Genomic DNA, 25,961 nt, shown 5'->3' with positions numbered 1-25,961 from the left:
ATAGCAACAGATGCCACAGGCTGATGAATGTAAATTCTGTTCGTCAATATAAATTGATCCAACGCCGTTGATAGCGAGGTTAATGTGTAGGGAGAGCAATTGTAGTTACATTTTTATTTAATTTTAATGTATTTATAAGGCTGTGGAATAATGGACAAAGATATGAAAATGAATACACAGTATTAGATAGCACAATACTCTTAGTATATATGTTTACAATCTTTGCAACTATAAAACCTAACCTGTTAAATGTAACAAACATGTTAACCTTAAGAACTTAACAAAATATACAAATACAAAATAAGTGGCTGATTATACTTGAATGCATTTGCTGCACTAGACAGCACTCAGTGTGCAGGATGAGAGCAGAGAAGCAGAGAGATGCTTAAGGGAAGTATATCACTCTTCCCTCGTGCAGCATTGTCCTGAAGAACTTTCAGCTGTTCTGGGGTTGCCTGACGTTAACTGGGATACTGTTCTTCTTCACCTTCCTGGTTTGGCCACTTTTAAGTGTTGTTTCCTGTCTTTTTTTTCTACATTCTGCAACCTCAACCATATAAATCTCTCTGTGATGTGTTCTCGGTGTTTAATTTAAAAATATTAAACTTCCCAATGATATGGTCTTTGAAAATGTGTAAATGCATTGTTTTAATATGATTACCTCACATATTTTTTTGTTTTTACAGTCCCTGATGGTGGTCAAATGTATCCTGCTGACTTTGGCCATCCATATTTTCCTTCTGTCCCTGTCTTTGGGGAAGCCATACATACGCACGCCTTTCTCTGAGCGATTGGAGCATCCCCATGCACCACAGCATACCATGGTGAAGACTGTATTCAAGGATAGCAGAGAAAAGAAATGGCTAGACATGCTGATCTAGTCGAGTTTTATGCTATTGTAAAGGAATTCTTTTAGGTATTAAATGCATTTGGAAAACAAAGGGTGTTTGTCTGATTTATTATGTATATGTAGGGAGTAAGTCTTGGGATAGTTAACAAATAGTGATAGAAAGCCATGTATTTTCCATGAATTGAATTCAAAATTTTATTTATTTGCCATGGATTTTCTGTAAGAACACATTATATTGTGAGTCCAGACTTAGTTATCAGTCTGCCTCAGTCAAAATAAGTCTTAAGACTTAAAAGCAATTCACACAAGTAGATACTAATAAGTAAGAATAGATAACCCATTTATTTGAAATGAATTGGGATCTAAATTTTATTTATTGGATATAGATTTCCTGTAAGAACCGTTATCATTATGCTGTGAGCCTAGATTTATTGTGTAGTCACTTGGTAAATCATTGTCGTCACCTGTTGGTATGCCTCAGTCAAGTCAAGAAAGATAAAGTTAAAAAAACAGAAAATATTACGATTGCTGTTGATGTCATACAGGTTTAGTAAACTTAACATGATTCATATCAATGGACACAACTATAAAAATATTGCAAAGCAAAGCCTTCATTGATCATTATTTACCGATTATCGTAGTTTTCTTATTATTTTGTATTGGCCGCCAAGCACTTCCTGGAACTTTTGGAGGCTACATGGACCACGTGATCGGCAAGCGTTTTGAGCTTCCGGTGGCGCCACTCTCTCTCTAGAGGCACACTAGTCCAGGCTAGGTGGCACCAGTGAGCTTGTTCAATTTAGCAACAGTTATTACACATTTTTTTTTTTAAATTAAGCTGTTCCTAAAGTTCTCTGTCACCTTTAGCAGCTGGTACAATAATTCAAGAATTATTTTTAAGAAATTGAATTTAAAATCCAACAGAACCTAATATTCAACACTGCAGCTAGCATCAAATTCAAAGTTCAGTTTGCTATTTGATTTAATTAAAACACAGACAACAATAGAGCACTGGCTGGCTTCATGCTTATGCCAAAATACAACATAGTCCAATCTTTTCGTAGTCAAACTGCTATAACTGGGTAACTTCATTTCATCAACATGTTGGCCAATCTTATTCAGTGTTGCGTAAGTCTCATTTACGTTTTGAGTGATGCCCAAGATGTTTACCCTATCTACAGACGTCAAGCGTTTGCTAGAATGAATGCATTAATTAACCCCCTACTCACTGAACTGAATTACTTTGCTTTTAAATTCAGTGTGATATTTACACAATTTGTTCTAATAAAATTTAATACTCATGCAGGTGTGAATAGGAAAGAGGTGTGTTGTAGAAAGTCCAGCTTGTTAGCAAGGCTAATAGCTGCAAATCACAAAAGGCAGCTAATCGTGGGGATCTTATTTATAACTGTGCTCATTAATGAAGAATTGTGCAAAAAAAGAATAACTGTGTTTTTATTACCTTATAAAAAGCCCCAAATCAATAAACCAAGCTTTAAGATTTCTTCTAAATTATACTTTTCTAGTCATCATAGTTCATCCTACATAGGCTACTTGAAAGACAAAGTGAGTCAGGGAATACTTATTTTGGTGGTATCTTAGAAAATATATATCAAAAATCCAAATATGGCTCCTTAAGTGACCAGAAAAACAACCAAACTTTATTGGCTTTATCATTGTAGATTTTGGGGCATCCTTGAGTTGAAAAAAAAAAAAACATCTATTGTACATCAATACTTATTTTAAGTTAGATGAAATGGTTTAGTGCAGTTATTCAAGAGTTGAGTTGATCTTAAATATATTTATCTGCAAGTGCTTTAAAATTAGCGTTAAAGGCAAATGCTGAGACCCACATGGCGTTTTATTTGTTTAATAGGCTGCACTTGTCCGTTAAGTGATGGTAGCAGTGAGTTGTGCTGACTCACACAGTAGTAGCAGCTCCAGCCAGTGACAGTGTGGGCAGTATCTCTCATCTCCTGCAAGGCCTCAGCACGCAGGTAGCCTAATTCCCTCAGGCAGCCGTCATGGAACACCCGTGTGCAGATCCTGCAGGGGTACAGGTCGTCGGCCGTCCAGACTTCACAAACGTCGCACATCTCATCACTTGGTGGCTGGGTGGAGAAAGCAGAAAGCCAGAATGCCCCATTTTCCATTCCATTATTTTGTGTTGAGTCTTTGTCAGACTTCACTGTACACTCATTTAACCACCGAGATAAGAACAACCAACATCAGTTGACATAGTCTGAATTAAATCTACTACAGCTTTTGAGCAAAGCTGTAAAGGCAGGAAAATGTAATGCAGTCTGAGACAACCCCAATGACTTCAATTTGCTGCACAAAACATAAAAAAATATGTTTGATGTAACAACTGCCTTTTCTTACTCTTAGTCTAGCTGGATTATGCATGATTTCAGACCACTAGCAGGCAGCAGCGTTTATAGCTGCCCCAAATGGCCTCATTCAAAGGCAAGGTGAAAAGCTGGATGTCAGAGAGAGGGCAGAGACATAACACCATTTAAATATGGCAATATCATCCCACATTATCAGACCGTCTGTCCTGGAGGGAACTCGCAATGTTGAGTTCTGCACATTTAAAGTGACAGTATAGCTATTATAAGAGCTAAAACTAAGGCATTTAAATAAAATGACATTAAATTTTACTAGACAGGTAATAAAAGCAGATCTGATCATCACGAAAACATCTAAAAAAAAACAAATGGGGAAAATGGAAAATGGATTTCTTTATGTGACTAGATGGCTCCTACATGAAGTATTAGCTTGGAAAAAGCATGCCACAGTAGTTCTCTGTTCATCGTAACCAATCAAAGCCCAAAATACTGGTGAAATAATTGATTTCTATTCTGTTTCTATGACTATTGCTGCAGAGAAGACGCTTTCATTTGTCCTCACTTTTGTCCTGCAGCAGCATCGGTGCATCAAGTTGTCAAACGATGTTTACTCAAAGAAAAATAGCAAAGCTGCTAGTGTCAGTGCTTCTGTGAACTCACTCCTGTTTGTCAGCATCTACCTGGATACAGTCACCTCTCACAGCCAGCCAAAGCAGCCCGCCCACAAGATCCTCGCTGTGAAGAGCCCTCACACACACCAACATCATATCACAGCCAGTGTGGGGAAAAATAAAAATGGCTGTGCAAAAAAAAAAGCTACAAAGTCATATTTCACACCTTTGGAGTCTTTCTGGACTCCTTTGTCCAAACAGCTGATATGAGGGAGGAAATATCTCTCTCTCTCTCTCTATATATATATATATATAGAGAGAGAGAGAGAGAGAGAGAGAGAGAGAGAGAATAATAATAATAATAATAATAATAATAAAGGTATAAAATTAATTTGCTAAAATAAAACATCCTTTTCATAATTTCAAAAGAAGTAAAGTAAAATCTGAATTTTTAAAAAAAATAAGAACGAAGATCTCTTACCTTAAAAAGCCTGTTAAGGTTATGATTTGTTAACTTTATGGTAATAAGATATTTGATGATCATTTTCCAGTTGTAAATTACTTTGAATGTAAAAATACTCACACCTATTCCCTGCAGTCAGCATCTACAAACCTCTCAAAGCAGCTTTCTAGTACTCTGAACACTGATTTCCTCAAAGCAGAAGGAAAGGCAATTTCAGATGGCCATTTCCTCAGTTAATATAATATATATATATAATTTAATCCAGTAACAGAAATGGTTAGGGTCAAGTTGAGGTCTCATAAACTAAAAAAAAAAAAAAAAAAAAAAAAAGATAGTCCAACATTAGCACAAACAAAATAAAAAAACTGCCTGCAATGCATCTAAATAGCATGCTTCTTTCTGCAGTTTCAGCATGTCACTCGTACACATTTTTTTCTTTTGCTTATTTTAGATTGTTAGAATAAAACAGCAAATGGTTGGAATTAGGGATGGTGACATTTGCATGGTGACAAATGCTATGCAAAACTACAAAAACGCTATCCAAAAGTAAAAACAAGCAAACAAACAAACAAAAAAATGCCATGCAAAACTACAAATATGCATGATTTGTCATGCAATAACTGCCTTTTTATGAGAACAGGCTAAATTATGTAGAAGAAATTGTTCTTGTCACTTAGCCACTAAATTCAGCAGCAGAAGTTGGCAAATGAAATGAAAGGCAAATGAAAGGGTGAACATCCCCTTCAGCACTTTAGCTGTGAAGACCGTAAGTTCAATAAAACTGTTCAATTACTTAATATATACACTTTTCCAACTGTTAAAGGAGTGGGTTCATCGTGGTGAGGGCATCTCTTGCAGCCAATGCCATGAAAAATATTTACCTTGCAGAGCAAAAACTGAATCTTGGCGTTCATATTCCAACATATGATATATATTATGATTATATGATTTCTTAATACCTGCTCTTTCTTTTCCAGCTCCACATCTACAGGTTGGTCATCGTCAGCTTCCCTTTTCGGTCGCACAAAAGCAGGAGGCGTTAGCTGATGGCTCTTGTCAAGGTCTTCTGGCTCCACTCCTTTCCCATCCCGTAACCTCGACCAAGCTTCCTGGTTGACTTTACATTCATCTCTTACAGGAACAGAAGCCTGTTGGGAGGTTGATGGACCAGCATTCTTGTCTGTCCCCTCTTGCTCCACCTCTTCCGTCTTTTTCTGGTCAAGATTTACAGAAGTCTTGGCAGACCCTTCACCTTCCTCCACTTCACTTTCTGCTTGTTTAGCAACAACAGCACGATCCTTAATGCCCGCCTGGAAGGCAGAAACGACAGCACTGCATTTTTGGACCTTCTCCACCTGCTGCTTCTTTGACATAAGCACTCCCATGGCTGCTGAAATTTGGAGAGAGAAAGAAAATACAAGTTACATGAGTACGCTGCATTTACATTTCACAAAAACCCTCATTTACAACTTTGAGACTTGACTGACAGCACTGGCAACATGCACAAACTCGCCCACAGCAACCATCAGATTTGGATTTATTATTTCTTTGTGATCTGTGAATGCAAGTAAATTATATGAGCATTTTAAAACACGGCTCCACTCATGTACTAGAATAGTACAAGGGGCTCTGTTGACTTGGGCAGGGAATTTTTAAAAAATTGGCACCTTCCTTTGGTTTGGTTGCTTTCACACTGCGCTTTACTCAGTCCGAACAATGTCACTCAGTTAGAACAAGTGCTCACTAGGGGTGATTTTCCCGAAATGATTACAGACTGAGAACAAAATAATTGAGAAAAAAATCCGACTCATCAAATGACCAGCACCAAAAACTCGCTTACCACAAGTAAGCAAAGAAGCAATAACAAGTTTATGGAGTCTTGGAGTTTATTTATTTATTGTTTTTTTTTCTGTTTTAACTTTGATGCTCAAATCTAATATGATTTTCACAAGAATCTGTCTGTATGAGCAGCAGGAGAGGTAGCAAGCTATATGGCGCTATGACATGCACTAAATCATTTCCTTTCTTTGGTTCACTTGTAGGTTCATTTGCAGTATGGAAACAAACAGATGAGGGTTTGCTTGCAAGTGAGCCAAGGTCACCAGGTAGACCAAAGGTCCCTTCTTTGGATCCACACTAGAGTAAAATTCAGCATTCACACTTCTTCAGACAAACTGTACTGCACCAGTATGACTGTGCCCTAAATTGTAAATGTAATTATTACATTTTGTAGGAAATTTTAAAACAGTATAAGTGAATGGCTGCATTTATGGATGCATAAAGGGCTGTCACTTTTCAAAAGGTTGAACACATTTGAATGTCAAGTTTATTTATATAGCACATTAATATAGCCAAAGCCTCCAAAGTGCTTTACAGAAACCAATAAAATCTAAAAACAGAGACAACACACATAATTGTAACATAAAAACTCCAGTAGGGTGCCGGTACTCAGCCAAAGGCCAAGGCAAATAAGTGTGTCTTAATCACTGATTTAAAAGCAGGCAGACTGTTTGCCAGCCGCACAGTTAAAGGCAAAGTGTTCCACAGAGTCGGAGCCACAACTGCAAAGGCTCTGTCTCCTCTAGTTTTAAAGTTAGACAGAGAAACCTCCAAGACCATCTGACTGGCTAAATGAAGCACTCTGGAGGGCCGATGCAGTACAATAAGATCAGACAGGTACTCTGGGGCCCATTCAGATGCTTAAAAACAAATATAAGAATCTTAAAATCAATCCTGTACTTGACTGAAAGCCAGTGGAGTGAAGAAAGAACCAAAGTTATGTGCTCATGTTTCTTTGTCCCAGTGAGGAGACGGGGAGCAGTAATTTCAACAAGCTGCAGGCGGTGAAGCCCCGACTGTTCAATTCCTACATACATGGAGTTACAATAGTCTAAGCGAGAAGAAAAAAAGCATATATGACTTTTTCAAGGTGTCTTTTGCTTCGATATGGCTTGACTTTGATAATAAGTTTTTGCTGGAAGAAGCTAGACTTAACCACTGAGCTGACCTGTTTGTCCAGCTTGGATGCACCACCCATAATAATGAAATACACATTCAGTTCTTTGGATGGGTAATTTTTTTTTTACCCCTAAAAAAAAAAGCCTGTTGCAGCTGGTATTTACAACTTCTGGTCTGAAGCTCTGACAAACTTTTTTTTTCTTTATTTCAATGGAGTTCAACTTAAAGTTTCAGTTTGTATAACTTTTAAATTTTAATTTTCAATAAAAGTACTTGAACAGATGTTTGAACTTCCAAAAACTAATATGAAAAGAAATAAGAAAACAAAGGTAACCCTTTTGTCCTAGTGATATTTCTGTTTCAAAGCCAGAACATTTGATGAGCTAATAAATAGATTTTTGTTGGGTTCTGTGACAGTTTTAAACTCAACCTATGAAATTATATGCTTTCTTTGCCAAACAGCCCAGCGATGGAACGAATGGCTGTCTGTCCTGTTTCCACTGGAAAGCTTAGTCCCTCAAACCCTTATTCTATGTGCTGCAATATTTTGTCCCTGAACTCCTCGCCTCATTACTAATAAATCCAACCCATCTGTTCTTGTTCCCACATTTATGCTGCAAGCTACTAGCAGTCCAAGAAACTGTTCAGTACATGTAAAGATGCAGAAAAGGATTTAAGATTGATTATAATCCAACAAATCAGTGAAATAATTACTTTAAATTGCATATTTTAAGAGGGATCAAATCTACTATAAGGCCTCAATGCTCTTGAAACAGTGCCAGATGTTTAAGAGTGCATGAGCACTGTATTACCACACAAATGCTGGGAGGGATGCTGTGCACGCTGAGGCAGAAATCTAAACTTTGTTTTAATGGATAATGCAGCTCTCTACATCTCATTATATCATGGATCATAAGTGAATAGTAATAAAATGCTCATCATCAGTTAATTAAAAATAAAGATTATCACATTTACATATTCTTATTACCAACTTAGAACCCTTTGACAATGCTTTTGGGAAGCACAATGAACTGCCTTCCGTCTGCTTAGCGCTAATTTATCCTTCTACGACAGTAATCCTGTGGCACCAATACTAAGCAACAACAGGAAATGCCATACTGTAGTGCTGACAGGTAACACGTAACCAAAAGAAGGCCAGAGGGACAGAAGGGAGCTAGATGGCAAGCTTCCAAGCATGAAACTCATGTTTAAACCCAACCTTGAGAATGCTATTTTTCAGTTATGTTATTTTCTGCCTTTAATTTTACTTTCTCTATCTGTAACTCCACTTCCTTTAGACAATACTGTACTTCTACAGTACACTTTAACAGCACTTGGTTTAAGGCATTTAATGTACTTAGTTGAGGTAAGAAGAAGATTATTGACAGGCATTAAATACACAATGAAAACCCTTTTTATTGCAGAAAGCTTTGCTGACATTTTCCTTCACGTCCAACATTTCAAGGTGTTATGTCCTTCAAAAAAATATATATATACGTGTATATATATATATATATATATATATATATATATATCAAGATCAAGCAAGCTTTTGCCCTTCTGCTCCACGGGAGGTTTCTGTCCTCCCTGAGCTCGCTCTGCGATGGACTGGTGACCTGTCCAGGGTGTACCCTGCCTCTCACCTGTTAATGCTGGGACAGGCTCCAGCTTACCCGCGACCCATCATGGAGCAAGCGGTACAGAGGTTGAATGAATATATATATATATATATATATACTCAAAAAAGAAAAAAATCTGCTAGTCTAAAAGTAATGCATTTGGGGTGCCCTCTGGGATTCAAACTGTCTGGGCTTTGGACAACTTGTCACATCAACACGTAAATATTTGCGCCATATTTGGATGAATGGATAGTGGAACTCTCCATTTAGACTACAAGTAATAGCACACATTTAAAAAAAACTGTAATTCACATGCAGCTACTGGCCTGTTTTTTTCCCCCTTTTTTCTAATTCCAAAATTAAAACAGCTGTTCACATTCATGAACATAGCCTACTCTTCATGATGGAGGAATGGGGGATTGGCTCAGAGATTAAATTTGAAGCAATTCCTTACTTTCCTGAGCAAGGCAGTCATTTTTATCAATTGGTTTATATGAAAACAGTTATAATAATTGTGTATTTATGTGATCATATAGTGAATGTGTATTAAATAGATTATAACTGGAATTGAATTAATTGTATTAAATTGGACTATCTCTGGTTAAATGCCTTGGAATGACTGTTGCCACTTTACAAATAAAGCTGAACTGAAGTGAACTGAGCTGAACTGAATTAAACTGAATTGAATTGAATTGAACACTACAATTATATAAATGTAGTTTTATGTTCTCTGCTTAGCTTTTACTTTCACAAACATTTTCATCTCAATTCAGTAGTGATTTATGGATATTTTTTTTTTCTTATAATATTCTCAGCAAAGGCAGTTCATCATGTACCAAACCAATGTTTCAGTTATGTTGGGACCATGTACTGAATTTACTGAAAATTTTCATTCAAACTGCTTTCCGTCAAACTAATGATAACCATTTCAGAACAAGCTTATAGGGGAGCATTCACACAGCATTGGTTCACTTTAAGCAGTGAAAATGTGCATTCGGTGAGAACTAAAGATGAAACTCGCCCGTTCGATAATCTGGGATCTCAGTATGCTTGCAAGTGAACTTCAGTGGACTGATAGTGGAAAAGCAAAGGGTCAGTCCAGCACCCAAAAAAGAGGAAATGATGAAGGATGCGACACATTGCAACATGTCAGACATCTTGCTGCCTCTCCTGCTGCTCAAACTTGACAGATTCCTCTAAAAACTGTATCAGGTTTGAACACCAAAGTAAAAACATAACCCGATAACTGGATAAATTTATTGTTACTCCATTGGTTACTTTCAGTGAATGAGTTGTTCTCTACCCTGCCTAATTCATGGGCTGGTTTTCTTCTTCTTTCTTGTTGGTCAGCAGTTGATTCAGGGAGTATCGCCCCCTAGCGAGGAACCATTGTAACTGCGTGATATGGTTAAGGTGGTTTGGTCCGCTTTAGTAAAGTGCACAGAAAAAGCAAACTAAACCAAAAAACAGGTGCAAATTCTTTCAGAATGCCCCGGACTATCCTCGTGTGAATGTGCCCTAAAATGTGTTGGGCCAAAAATAGGTGGCATTATCTTTGTGTCTTTTTAAAAAATGCTTGTATTTTTTCTTTTAAAGTGGGGTTATTCATTTTACCTTCAGTTTGATCTGAAGGGGTTTGTCCACACCTTATTCTGTAAATTTGTCTGGGATACATGTTGATTTGCTCCTCGATTAAAAGGCATTTTCTGAAAAACTGAAACTATTAATTTCTTACAAAGTTATTATTAGTTATCTGTTTCCTATAAATTAAAAACATGGTTGCGACAGACTTTATGGCCGCTGTACATTATGAATTAAATGATTTTTGTAAAAATGTTGGCAGTTGTCTTTTCATTTGAAACAATCACTGCATTTCAAGAGACCTCTTTAATGATACTGCAAAGTCATTGTATTGTTCTGAACCACATTAGATAAAAAAGATATGGAAACAATGTCCTCATTTGCTCTTAAGACAGCTGCATTGCTGAAAAAAGGAAACGTCATGGATTCAAGCTGATAATGTTACTCACGGGACATGTCTTTGTCTTTCTTCTGAAATACAATTCCATCCATTCTCCACATAAGTGCTTGTTTAAACCTTAATCACATTTATTACAAAGTGAAATAAGGAGTCATTCTCCCTCTGTCTTCTTTTCCAGGCTACAACTCTAAAAGCTTGCCAGGCTTTATGATCTCAGGCGGCAGCCGAGCTGATGCTTCACAGCACTGTTGGGACTAAAATGCTGATTTGTGACGTCAACACAGGTTGCGCTCTCCAATTTGGGGCGGCATGGCTCAGTGGTCATCCTGTAACCCAAGGGTTGCCTGTTCAATCCCGGCCCGGAGAGCTCATGTCGAGGTGTCCCTGAGCAAGACACCGAACCCCTACTTGCTCCTGATGGGTCGTGGTTAGCGCCTTGCATGGCAGCTTCCGCCATCCATGTGTGAACGGGTGAATGTGACGTATGATGTAAAGCACTTTGGATAAAAGAGCGATATAAGTACAGATCATTTACCATCTATCATTCGTGCATGCAGTATGAATAAACATTTTAAAAAGGCACCTGCAGGCACAATCAACCATGTTAAATACATCAGATTTAAAACCTCCTTGACTGTTCTGAGTGTTCAGGTATCGTTCATATGAAAATGTATAAGGTCCAAGTTATTTCAAGTCCATATTCCATAGGGAGATATTGATTGTATGGACTGAATGTTGTTAATTAGCGCTACTGTTTCTGTGGGATTGTCTCATGGCGTTTAGTGGTTGTGTTAATGTTATCAAATCTGAAGACTGTTGAAATTTACTAGGATAAGCTTATTCTTCCACCCACTTCTTTTGAACTTTTTGTGTTTTCTTTTTTTTTTTTGGTCATGTATTTTATTTTATTTTTGTTTTTATATTTGTCCTTATGTTCAAAAAAAATTTCAAGCAATCAATCAAAAGGCATGGTATGTGGAAAATTTGGAAAACGCTGCCTTCACATCCCTCTTCTAGGAGCTGACAGTGTCGCCTGCAGTTAGATCAATTAAAAACAGAAAAAAGATGAGAATACAGCTGATAAATTAAACATACTCCATGCAGACCAGTTAAGAGATTATTATCCTGACTGCAGGGATGAAATTAAACTCCAAAGGAAGTATTTTAATGCATATGTAAGACTGAAATGGTTTCCTTCATTTCTTTATTGCATTGGTGGGTTTTCATTGCAAAAGGGGAATTAAGAATGTCTTTTTAATAAGTAAGCCAACAAAACGAGGAAAAACTACAAAACTATAATCATAATAGTTAAAGAACACTTAAAAGTAGAACATAAAGAGCATAAAAACAAAATGATTTACATGCTGCATTCATAACAGTAAAATATGTAATTGAAATACATTATAAATTAGCTTTAAGTTTTGTAAATAGATATCTATAGAAAAAATGGATGAAAAAGCTAATATAATTTGCTATTATTGTTGTAATTTATATTATACACTTAAAAAGGTTAAGTACATTCTTTTAACAGTTAATTGCAGTATTATCATTTTGTAGCACAATATAAAAAAGCTGTAAAATATCTACTATAACAACAGCATCTAATTAGGTGACAAGTGTTTTCCAAGGTTTCCCTCCAAAACCACTATAGAACTTGGGTATGTGACAATATACCACAAAGCATTATGGGATTTGCAAACATGCTGGTAAACAAAGCATAGTCAACCACGTAGTCACAGCTGGTTTGAGGTGTACTTTTTCGAGTATATTTTTAGGTGATTTGCGAGCCTCCTCATGACCTCAATGACAAACCATTGCGACAAGGTATTGGGATTTTTAGTTTTCCAACCTGGAAACAAAAACTCAAAAATTTCCAGTTTTACCAGGTGACAGGGATTCAACAACATTTCAATGAGTATGCTTATTTGTTTGAGACATTTTCACAGTAAGTCAGCATTAATTGTATGTGAAGGTAGAATGATTAATTTTGTTTTTATTCTGTCTTTTTCCTGTAGCTTCACTGTTAGCTTCACTGTGTTTATATCTTACATAGTACATGTAAAATATGTATTATATAAGTTATTGTGGATGTTTGCAGAACATGGGTTGGACATTACAGACAGTGCTGGATTTATGTGTGCCGAAGTCAAAACACCTGCTTTCACTGAAGGACGCTGATGGATGTGAAGGGGACTAGATGCTGGGCACACCTCGGGTTGAGAGGGTGGTTGGAGCTGTGCGCACCAAATACACTATTTTAGGCAGCATAATAAGCGCAGTAATTCCTTGTGCAGTAGAGTAAACTGCTACTTAATAAAATGGTTTGTGTGTGTTGCATACTGACCAATATGTGTCCCATTGTTATTGCTAAACATCAGCCATAAGAATTTACCACACCAGTTACCAATAAATTAGTTTATTGAGAACCAAATGTAGTGTGATGTGATGCTTTGAAAAAAAATATATATTCATATTTGGTGCAACATAAAACAAAAATAAAAATTGTTGGGGAAAAGTAGACAAGTGAATTGTTAAACTTTTGATGGAAATGCATCAGGTGTAAAATGTGTTTTCCCACAAAAAGAAACAATATTTACAAAAAAAGAAATAAAACTAGTAGTGACACCTGTCAGCATCTGATGGCTGTAGTCTGATATAAGGTGCTGTTACCAGCTTTTCTGAAGTAAACAAGAAAAAAAGGTCACTCTAGAAATATACATAGCATTAATTATTGAAGAAATACGGGATTGTTTACTTAAAATTATTAGAATTGCAGTTCTTTCAAATTGACTGACAGGAACAATATAAACCTTTTAAAAAATGGCTGAGATTGCAGGACAATGGAACATAAAACCAGTTGCACATAACAAAGCTACAGTTCTGTCTAAATTTACCTGCGTACAGGTAGTACAGAATCAAGGCTCACTGGCTACAGGGGCCTTACTGAGCTGCACAACCTAGATTATTGGGCCTGTTCCCCTGGCTTGCATGGGTGAATTCCACCTAATGTCTGCATTTTGTCTAGATATTGTTTCCTTGTCTGATTGTTCAGTTTTTCTCTGTAAGGAACAGAGCTTTAGTTTTTCTCCATTCATTTATTTATTTATATTTTCTTCTATGTTAAATCTTCACTCTACATGTCTGCAGGTATGACGGCTGTGTCCTACAATGCACGGTAGGATGATATAGTTTCCCGAGCTCTATAGATTTCTAAAATATCCAGGAAATATGAAAAGCCAAAGGCTAATAAAAATCAATCAACCATATGTGACCAACGAGAGCTTGGTTATTATCTGTTTGGCTGTGATAAAGAGGCAAGGATGACAAGATTATGTGCATTCAAAGGCAGAATAAATGGAAATGTATTTATCTACACAGACTTTGCTCCCCAAGTATTTTTCCAGTATCATATCTCCTCATTTTACTGTGTTTGGGGCCTTTTTGGATGCAACCTTTGGGCAGTTGATGTGCAGTCTTAAGTTAACATCTGGCAGACTATAAAACCATATGAAAACCCTGTATCAATTGTGAAATGGATTTATTTACCAGTTTTGGATGAAAATATAGTTCCTACATAGTACTTTTTAAGATTCCTTTCACAAGTTGGATTTATTTTTCAGTGAAATGATGCCATACAACAGTTAAATGCACTGACTTGCATGCAGTGGATTGATGATGCACTGCATACAAGTCCATGCATTTGACTTTGTTGCCATAATTTGCTGAAACAAGTTTTGCTTCTGTAAAAGAACTGCAATAGTTTACCGCGAAGTAATTTCACTGAGCAGAAACACAATAGTTGCTATAGCAAGAGAAGGAGGCAGGGAACAATTTGCATATTTATAGATCACTTCAAACTAATTCATACAAAGGTGTATGGTTTCTATTTAGCCATTTTGAGGCATGAAGCTGTTTTTCCATTTCATATACAACACATTTGAATATGAAATTTTGGTGGCTGTCGAAACTCTAAAAGAACTCAAGTCACACTTGAAATATGATGGAAATAAGGTATGCTTGTTTGTTTTATCTATTTATCCAGAGTCACAGTTAATCCATTCTCTTTCCTTTTTTTCCCCAATTCACACACTTCTTAAAAACTCTTTTGCATTTCAATTTGTGTGTAAATTGAAAATCTGCATAAAATCAGGAGGGCGTCCACATGCATCCAATGCACATGGACAGCATCTAATGTGTATGGAAACTGCAGAGTATAAATGAGATCTGTGTGCACATCTGTTGTTTGTGTCGGTTTTGGAATATATCCAGTCTTTTATAGGGTATTCACAAATCTTAACACCCTCCACACTCATGCCAAAGGGAATGCAAAATGAATCTGGGTGCAACAAAAAAGAATAAAAACAGCTTTGTCCCCCCATCTATAAATATTCTCAAGCCTTTGAAAATTAATGAAAGTTCTCTTTCGGTCCCATAAGCTAAATCATGAAACATTCAAAGTACCAGGGTTCCACAGGTTGAATAATTCACAGGTAAGCAGGCTGCAATAAGGGATCTTCTTTGACCAGTAGAGTAATCCTGTCACTTAACAATGCAAGGCAGCTTCATTTTTGTAGGACTGCAGTCACAAGAGAATCATTGACAGCATCCATGCTAGCATACAGTAGATGTTAGTATGCAGTTATGCTGTAATCATGCAATCCTACTGAAAATGCTTTGTTTTGTTTTGTTACAGGCTCTGTTCTGCTAATCAGATTAGCTGATGCCACTTGGTTATACGCAGTTCATCCTATCTCCTGCCAAGTATTTGTGGTAGCTGTAGTAGTTGCTATTTGGCTCTATCTGGGTGTGTCAGATTAAGGGCTGAAACATACCTCCATGCAGTGCTGCTCAACAGCTTACATCAACACTACTGCTTGTGGGAGCTGTTTCAGCTACCTGCTTTAGCTTTTCTCTCCCACATGGTGGCAACAGCTTGGGATAGAGTTCATGTTTTTATGTGAAGAAAGTACTAATAAGGTGTATCTAGGAAGGTGGCTTGTCAAACCAATTATTTAAAAGTATGGATCATTGCCAGATAACATTGTTACAGATGATCCTTTTGCATACACGTGTGCTACATTTTCTGGGGCTTCATCCCGTTTGTTATGATATCAGTAGTTAAGTCATGCTTTCCTGGCTCAAGCTAACATTCAGCCATCAGCATTCTATCAGCAGCCACGTTTACATGCGCAAAATTTCTATTAGATTTTTCAATTCCTATTAGATTCTTTAAAACACAGAGTGCAATAAAAACCATAACGTAAAGTGTGGGAATATGTTATGTTGACATGCAGCTGACAGGCATGTCAGGCATGTAACAGGCATGCACAGTAAACATCTAAAAATTTTTAAACAAGTGTTTTCATGCACGCTGAGCAGAACAACAATCAGCATAACATACCTGTTTCAGTTGGAAGGAAGTTTTGATCAGAATCTTCTGATTGGTATATATATATATATATATATATATATATATTCTTTTTTTTTTTTTGCTCACAATGGAAAAAAAACAAACTTCAACTCAAATTTCATGCTAAACAACCAGACAAAGAAACAAACAGGCCAATATGTGAGTAAAAAACATCATGGTAATTGAACTGACGACTATACCTGTATTTAAATAAAGAATTTGCGGTTATATTATGATGCACGACCGTACACTGATAATTAACTAATAGGGCATGGGTTAGTCAGTCAAGAGACCCTTCATAGTTTAGAGAAGCATCTAGAGACTGAGACGGCATTTAGAGAACAGAGATGCCTGCAAAAGACCAGCTTTTAAACTGTACTTATAAACTGTGACCATAGTGTTATAAAAGTGAGAGGAAGTTTGAAAAGTTGCATGGCTTAAAATAAGGCTTAACCTTGTCTGATATATTCACAGCTGGATCCTCTGTTATTGCACAGAGCAGCAAATGGGCCATGTAGTTTAAAAAGAGATAACAAACAGAAAAGAAATTGTTCCTCGATGACCAGCCAAGTAAATAAACTTCATACAGAGTGGGGGATAGACAAAAAACAATAACAATAAATTATCTGCTACTAGAAACCCGTAACGTCCCTTAACGGTAACTTGTTAAATATTGTTTATACTGATGCTTTGAAAGTCAAATTAAACTCTAATTTCCCTATTATAAAACAAACACCCAAATGGACACAATGGTTTATATTTTAAATATTACCAGCTTTATGAATAATGTCCACACTTTATTTATAATCTTTTTCTTTACATTAGCTTTGTTGAAATTATGTGATAGAAGGCAGGCTGCTGGATAGAGATGTATTTCTCAGTATTTGCATTTTCCTAACGAAGCTGCAAATGAAGCCAAGGCGATGAAGAAAAAATATTATCTGCACACAAAAGACCTTGTCAATTTTTCAGGTTAACTTATGAATTTTAAATAAGGGCCTGATGTTTTTTTTTCCCTGTGTGTACAAGTTGAATCTGACACAAATGGGTCAGTGCCTGAATTTGATACCTACGAGCATTAAATAGCGCTGCACAACCTGCTACTCTGTCGCCTTGCAAGCCTCAGATCGGAGAGCTTTTTTGACCACCAGCCTGTCAAACTGATCAACCCTTTTCCTGCCTGTCTGACAACGTTTGTGCAGCTCAACGCTTGCAGTGTGCGTCACAGTCACAAGAGAAATAGGTGACATGTTTGTTTCTCATCCTTGACAGCTTGCTACTGAATACAAGTATTTTTGAACTCATATTTTAATATTAATCATGTTTTTTTTTACTTTAAAGCTTTTGTAGAGGCATCACTAAAAATACACCTGCGATAAAAAACTAAAGAATGACTTGCATTTACCTGCATTTTAAAGTCACTGTCTGGATGAATTTAAAGCCAACCCAGCATGAACATCACTGTACATGAAATGTATTCTTTATTATTTCTATAAATAGAGAAAACTTAACAGGACCATTTAAAATATAAGTGTGGCCAGGTTTTGAGAACGTTTTAGGATGTTTGGTAACATTTTACCTGTAACAATGACGACGTTTGGAGTCATTTTGGAAGTAGCTGAACCACTCCTGAGGGACAACCTTTTTACTCATTGCCAAAAATCATTCCCACAACATTATTTTTAAACCACTGAAGCTTTACAATGACACAAATTCATTCACATCCCTTAAAAACTGCTGATTAGCCATGTAAGACAACTGCACATAAGAACAGGCTGACATTCTTGATGAGGTCTCGTTTAAACACAGCAGCTGGAACTGTTAATTCAGCGCTACATGGTCCTGTCTGACAGGATTCAGACTGAAAGTCCTTTCCAGAGTGACTGAAGGCCTGTGTTTTCTTTCTTTTTTTTTAATCCATCAACTGACATAAATCGTTAAGCACAGAAAGGTTGTACACTAAGTTAGATACATTTCATCAGTCTATCCACTGCACTTCTCAGAGATTTTGATCCATATTGACATAATGGCATCATGTGAACAACCCCAGCCTAATCCTAATAGTTGCTGCAGATTTGTCGGCTCCACATTCATGGTGAGACTTTCCCGTTTCACCACTTCCCAAAGGTGCCCTATTGAGTTTAGATATGGTGACTTTGGAAGCCATTGGAGTACAGTGAGCTCATTGTAATATTCAAGAACCCAGTTAGAGATGATTTGAGCTTTGCGACATGGTGCATTATCTTGCTGGAAGTAGACATCAGAAGATGGAAAGATAAAGGGATGGACATGGTCAGCTACAATTCTCAGGTAGGCTGAGGTGTTTAAACAATGCTCGGTTGGTAATGAGGAGCTAAAAGTATGCCAAAAAAAATCATAAATTACACCACTAACACCAGCCTGAACCTGAACCAGGCAGGTATCACTGGTTCAGACTTTCACATTGTTTTTGAGCCTACTATCTGAATGCTGCAGCTGTTGAGAATCATCAGGCCAGGCCATGTTTTTTACAATCTTCTATTGTTCCATTTCAATGAGCCTGTGCGACCTGTAAACTCTGGCTTCCTGGTCTTAGTTGACAGGAGCAACACCTGGCGTGGTCTTCTGCTGTTGTAGCTCATCTGCTTCAAGGTTTAATGTGTTGCATTATTAGAGATTGTATTCTACATATATCGGTTGGAACCAGTTGTTTTTTAGTTTCTGTTGCTTCTCTATCATCTCCAATCGGTCTGCCCATTCTCCCCTGACTTCTGATATCAACAAGATATTTTGGATCAGAAAATGCTGCTCAATGGATATTTTCTCCTTTTCAGACTTTTCTGTGTAAACCCTAGAGATGGTTGTGTGTGAAACCCTAGTAGATTACCAGTTTCTGAAATACTCTGACCAGCTCATCTGGCACCAACAACCATGCAACATTTAAAGTCCCTCAAATCCCCTTTCTTAATTATCATGTCTACAAGCCTAAATGCATTAAGTTGCTGCCATGAGATCGGTTAACTAACTACAGGTGTACCAGCTAGCATATTTCCTCTTCTTCCTCTTAATGTTTTCCAGCCCACTTCAGCCATGTTTCTCTCTCTTCTTACAAACATACGTGTCCTACAGGTCATGCTACATTTTCTTCACAGTTAGCTTCCAGCAACAAAATCACTATTGTCTTTTGTCTTTTTGTCTTGTGATCAGTAGCCTTGCTATTTTTCCAATGCCAAACAACTCCACAATAATATGCTATGATGTATCTTTAAAATCCACATCTATATTTTTTATATTTGGTTGTCATTTAGTGTTAAGCTGAAGTGAATCAGTTTGTCGGGTGCCATTTCGGATTTATTTACATATGCACTGAGCCTCTTGGTGGCTCAACAACTCTCAAACAAAAGATGAAAAAGAAATGCAAAAACTCCAACTTCAACCTTTCCAACAGGATGAAAATACAGACTTGGTGTGGGAAGGTTTTAAGAGGGCGATTATTCTCACTTATAGGTGCTGGTTGTACATGGACAAATCGGGCTCTCCGTGGTAACATGCTTTTTCCTATTATATGACATGTAGACATGGAGGACTACATTTCAGTGCATACTGTATGCATCTATAAGAACACATATGCTGCAGACTGCCACAGCGATTATCCACAGAGTGTTGCATGTATACCTTCCAATGATGACGTTTACCTCACACACGCCTTCCAAGCTCTGTGTACTTGTGCGTCCCTACAAGCTTCTTATTCAGCACATTACGTTTTAGACTGACCATTTAGGAGAAACATTTTCAAGGTCAGAGCTCACCAGTTACAGTCTAATGGTTCAACCTCTGGGAGCAACATTCAGCAGCTTTAGGTGTTGCCTTTAGAAATGTTTAAATGTGACAAAGGCTTATTGTTCTAACACGATTTGAACATAGATACATAAAAAAAAAAAAAAGCTTTAGTAATGAGACAATAGCTGATTGTTTGGAGATTATATTTGTGCCAATGTGCTCCCCCTCCTCTGCTCACCACACAATGTTTACTTGCATGCAGCTAAAGCTCATTCAAACAGAATAACCAGAAAGCTGCTCGTCTAAAATCTTGCTCAGACTACAAATTCTGCATAAACAAACACTCTTCGTGCATTTGAAAGAGTAAGATATCTATGGTGGAGAACAATTTCATTAGGTTAGGCAAAATGGGACAATTCACTTTGTCACACTGCAAAGGTGATAAATAAATAAAGCACTTCCTTGAAGCGCTGAAAAAATTAAATGACACACCCTGAGTCCTGATCTGAACCCGAGAGAATCTTTGACAGATCACTGGTGTGAAAGAAATTGGCTTAGAAACTATCTGCAGCTCCAGAATTGTGAAAAAGATTGGTGGAGGAGTGGCGCACTATCAAACCAGGTCAGTGTGAGAAATTGGTGGTATCCTGCACGTGCAAATGTAATGAAGTCATCTAAAGCAAGTCAGAAAACTATCATGGGTAATCTTTCTTTAACTTTTCTGTTATTTTAAATAGCAAGCTTTCATAATGTAAACGTAATGAGCACTTTAAAGACCAAGTTAATCATTTATGAATCATTATTTAGTAATAATGTCTTCTATATATTTAATATAGAAAAGATAATGGTGAAATGATTGATAGAAATAACCTTTGACTACACATATTCTGTTTTATTTATTATGACTACATCTGCAAAATATAAATTTTTTAGCCATTTTAGCTGAACCATGGTTCTTATTTAGTCTTTTCATTCACCTTTTTCTTTGCCTACAATTTTTTTGCAATGATTTTTTTCCACTCTTCATCCAACAACTGTATTAAAAATGATTCCACTAAAGCTCAGCAGTCAGCCAGATTTACCCTCCATATTACATTTGATGGGCAATACAAGCAGAGGAGGCAGAATAAAACTCCCTCAGGCTCCTAGATCACTGGCTCCTCCAAAAGCAGCTGCCTCTGTTGCTCTGCTTTGCCTCCTAGACCCCTCTGAATGATTTAAATGCCCACGGATAAAAAAAAAAAAAGAAAGAAAGATCTGGATGGAGGGAGGGAAAACTGGGCCGTTCCTTGGGGCGGAAACTAACATGTATAAGGCTGAGGAGATGTTAGAAGTGCAGAAAAAAAAAGAATCATCAGCAATTGACTAATTTTTATGTCCTATGTGATGTATCTTCTTTTCATTTGTATTTCCAGTGAAACACAAACTCATGGGAAAGCATGTTTCCTGTTTTCGCTGATGTTTTATGTACTCCTCCCCAGATGAGAGTCAAGATAAGAGTTAAGGTTTAATGTGCATTTACGCTCTTGATTAATGTCAGCAGGCTAGCTTTCAGCTGATGAAGCTCTCGAGGGTCCTATTGGTATAAACACCAATAATTTAAGAAGGTGACACCAAAGTGCTCTTCAAATCCTCATGATTGCTTTTGCTCCAGTGAGTGATTTATTTTTTTAATCTGTCCAGATTTTGCTAATCAGTGTAGCTTTATCAAATCAGTTCAGGGAAAACATTATCTCACAATACGCCCAATACTGGCTTTCAGATAATAAGTATGAAATTTTCTAATTCCAAATAATGTTATGATGATGGAAAGAGCAGAGTTTGTTATGTTTGGACAGGAAGTCATTTTGAATTGGAATCCGCTGCTCCTGTAAGCAGAGGACAACGGGGCACCTTAAGGTCTTTATTAGCATTCAGTCCTCTGTTGTTCAACTGTCATCATGATGATGTTATTGAGCTGCATCTTCACAGTCTAAGGAAAATGACAGCGTATAAGGACAGACATTTCAATGTAAAAGAACAACTGGTCAAATCTGTTACCAAAACATATTGTTTATCATTTAAGAACCTGCCACATCATGCAGTTTAATCCTGTACAGTCTTATTTAATTTAGTGAAACTATCACATAAGGAGCTGTCATATTGAACCTGGTAAGGGTTAGAAAATCATCATAACACAGACATTAATACCTCATAAGAATGCTGTCCTTCTGCAAAAGGTGCAGAATTTGCTGGAGACATGACCAACATCTCTCAATTAAAAACATTACTAATGCAAATAGCATGAACAAAAAGCACATTGCGTCCAGTTTTTGTGATAATTTCCAATTTCTGGGATATTTGTTTAGGTTCCTAAAAATGTAGGAGCTTTGAGGTGTGCTGTAGAGTGTGGTCACTGTGATAACATGAGAGAAATCCATGTTCATAACTTAGCAAGACCTCAAGGCTTTATGATGTTCCTCCCTAAAAACTTTTGGAAAATTAACTATAAACTGTAAGAATAACATGATCACTTTTGTTTGTCTGTATATTCTCCCAACATTTCAGTTTTCTGAGACCTTAAATAAAGAAATTGCTTTATGTTTAACTTTTTCCTTTTTCCTGCCTCACTTTTGAGGTGTTATATGTACGCAGTACTGTCTAAGAAAATACCAAAATTATAGAAATATAAAAGGAAATTTGAGCAATTTTTTCATTATCCATTGAACCATCTTCTAATATCTAAAATTCCTTATTAAAAAAGAAAAACATTTTTTATGTAATCCATATTTTTCAGATATGCTATTACATACCACAGTTTTTTAAACCATACAGTACAAAAAGGATACTAAGCTGTACTTGGCTTTCTCTCATATTGCGGGGGTATGTGTGTGTTTCTCTAACTGTATGATTCTCTTCCCAAAGCTGGTTGTCAGTGGTATGTGGTGATTTGAATCCCAACCAGCCCTCCTTTTCATTCCTTGTTTCAGGGGAGGAAAGGGGGGTAGTTTGAAAGGAAGGATCACAAAGCATGCTTTTTTCATGGGAACCAGTCCGCCTTTAGCTGGGGATCTCACCCACAAACCAGGGAAGCAAAGACCTGGAACTAATTACACTAACGAGTTCACCCGGATCCCAGCTAGTTGAATCATTAACTACCATCCAAAACACACAGATGTACGTGCATTCAGACACACATGCATTCATCAGATCAAATAAAGCTCCTGAAGGAAATATACTTAAGTCTATGAAACAAAAACTATCCCTGTTGCATTTCATTGCCTGCTGTCCAACCCTTCTACAACAACACTCACAAAAAAGAGCATGCTCAGGGCTCAGCAAATACATATTAGGGTTTGGAATTCAGCTTGTGGAGAGTGCAAAAAAAAAAAGAAAAAAAAAAAGAGAAGCAGCTGAATGGAGGAGGAATTTAAATCTCAATGCATCCTTAGACTGGAGACATCATGTTGGCATTCAGGCGCAGCTAAGCAGGGAGTCTGTGCCAGCCAAAAGCTCTGAGAGAGTTTTACAATGAGCACAGAGCAGGCAGCAGTAAGGCAGCTCAGGCTGCAAGGATCTGTCACAGGCTGAGGGGCAGGACTCACTCCAAGGTTAACAACAAATTTGGCTTGTTTGTGGAGCTGCAAAGGCCAGAAGATAACAAAGACAGACTGCTGAAGGGCTTAATGGATAGCCGCTTTCCAGTGTGGAAGTAAATTGGGAAAAGTGGACAGAGCAGGAAAAAGTATGCCAATTTAAAATTATACAACCGAATCTCCACATGCATATAATTCATTGCAAGAGGGTATGAGACACCCGTGGTGCATTAACAGGTGACTGTTCTCTTATAAAACTAGTTTGTGATGATTTTTTTCATATACTATGAAAAGAAGGGAATACCATAAGCAACCAAAGCGGGGATGGCAACGAAAACTGTAGTTTTGATACCAATCGTGCATCCACACCCATATGGATGCTGACCTAAATATTCTTCCCTTCCAAGCATCTGTAACGAGGCTCCCCGTGCAAATCCACCTAGTTCCGTCACTTCCCGTGCAAGAAACATAAAACTGCATCTAGAGTAGCATTTCGTCCCGCCTGACAGTTTCCAGCTTATTATGTAATATTTTCAAGATCAGAAGACCGAAGCCAGCTGTGTCTATGTTAACTCACCGTAAAGGGTAGACTGCTGCTCAGCGCGACTTATTGAAGACTTTATCCTTCCCGTCTCAATACCGGCCGTCCAGCATGGCAAGACTTGGCTCGAATGAAGTACGTTCGCCTTTACTCGGCCGTCGGTAGCCCCCGCGGTGAAGATGAATGGCAGTTTATTATCCCTCTGCTCTCGGTCTCACAGAGAAAAATTGCAGTCGGTAGCAGCTCCCTCTCTTTTGGCAGGGAGTCTCTTCCAAGACAGCGGCGGACAGCTCCGGTGCTGAATTTTTTTTTCCACCCCTCCAATACACACACGAGCACACAAACACACACACACACACTCCTCCCTCAGCATCTGAGGAGACACGCAGCCTGCTGGCAGTCAGTTCAGGCGGGAGGAGATCTCGGTGCACACTCACAGCCGGTCATCGAAGTTAAATCACGGATTCACTACCTTCATATTTGCACCTCCTCCTCCCCTCAAACCCCCCCCGGGTGACAGTCGTGATTATTCAGGTTAATAACTTGTGGGCTTATCGTTTCTGACCCCCCGGAGTGTTTTGATTGGCTGGAACCACTCGGGCCATGACGTTTGGACGGATGCTACCTGAGCAATTTTAAAGCGTAATGAGGTGGTGCCATTATTTATTTATTTTTATTTTTTGTTAATAAGTGGAGTAGAAAGTTCAAAGAAAGAGAAGCCTGGACACAGAATTTAGTACTTACTGTGACATGGATGCATGTTCCAGGGCTGCATCTGAGTGGATTATCTTTTGTAGTATTTCATTTTTTGATATAGGACAACTTTTAAAATGTGATTTTTCTAATAATGGTCAACCACATGTCTCGTGTTGTTTTCAGTATAACTATTTATTGTCTATGTTTGGATATTGCATCAAACCATCATTTCCTCCTCGCTCTAAAGACTAGGAACTATAAAGTCTGGCATTCAGAATATCGTCATCCAATATTAAAACACATTTGGCTTTAGTTCAGCTGCCATCCGAGATGCTCCTCTCCTGTCCACAGCACTTACAGTTCAGTGTCTTGCCCAGGAACACTGGGGACTGACCAGTTATTGGTCCACAGTTATATAGGTCAGCAACTTTTGAACCTTGGATTCAACAAAACAATTTGCAGTGTGTTTATTTATTTATACAAGCACTCACAAAGCACTACTTATGGAGCAATTGCTGCTCATCTGGATAAGTATAAGGAACAATGTGTGGTTAAGTGCTTTTCCCACAGTTTTTTTCAACAAATATCACTTAATTTGTTGCTGAAGACAAATATTGAGTTTGGGATGTTTTGCCCTAGACATTTGTGTCTTAACTGTCCCAGTCATCTATCATAATTGCTTGTGAGCCATTTTCTGTCTGTCAATATAAATATTAACTAAATCTAACTACACAAAAGTACACATAGTCACAAGATTTACATACTGCTTTAAAGCCCCAACACTGAACTTCTCACTGTGGCATCCCCTAGTGATGGCTAATTTGGCATCCGTCTCTTCACTGAGTTCTTTCCAGCTAGTAAAACTCCTTCCAATGCTGACTTTGTTTATTTCTTGCTCTGTTTCTTTTTCAATTTTATTTTGCCTCTCTTCCTCCGATGATTTTCTCTTAGGGTTTTTTTTTTTTTTTTTTTTGCTGAATGAGCCACAGTGTGCATTTAAAACAGATATTTTAAGCTTGTTCACACATCTATTACATTTCTTTTAAGTTACAAGATATAATGAGCTAAATCAGCTATCAGTGCAAAGGATGGGCGTTTCTGCTTTAAACCTAGAGTCTCAAAAAAGCCATGTCAGAAAGCCTTGTGTTTT

At 37.5% G+C, this 25,961-nt stretch overlaps 1 protein-coding gene across 2 annotated transcripts in view; it reads right to left on the bottom strand.

Annotated features, from left to right (window-relative positions):
* phf24 (PHD finger protein 24) overlaps positions 1-24,578 on the bottom strand; it is a 43,031-nt gene extending 18,453 nt beyond the window's left edge. The window contains exons 1-3 of one of the 2 annotated variants that reach the window (XM_041969255.1): positions 24,152-24,578; positions 5,232-5,662; positions 2,776-2,961 (exon numbers count right to left, since the gene is read on the bottom strand). In XM_041969255.1, the coding sequence (XP_041825189.1) occupies positions 2,776-2,961; positions 5,232-5,657 (612 nt within the window). In that variant the 5' untranslated portion in view covers positions 5,658-5,662; positions 24,152-24,578. The remainder of the gene's footprint in view (positions 1-2,775; positions 2,962-5,231; positions 5,663-24,151) is intronic. The other variant, XM_041969256.1, reaches the window with a different exon arrangement.
* Between the last annotated feature and the right edge of the window lie 1,383 nt (positions 24,579-25,961).

This window comes from Melanotaenia boesemani, chromosome 19 (genome assembly GCF_017639745.1).
Source record: "Melanotaenia boesemani isolate fMelBoe1 chromosome 19, fMelBoe1.pri, whole genome shotgun sequence".
Classification (NCBI taxonomy): Eukaryota; Metazoa; Chordata; class Actinopteri; order Atheriniformes; family Melanotaeniidae; genus Melanotaenia; species Melanotaenia boesemani.
Note: the sequence above shows the minus strand (reverse complement) of the source record. Positions and strands in the feature narration are given on the sequence as shown.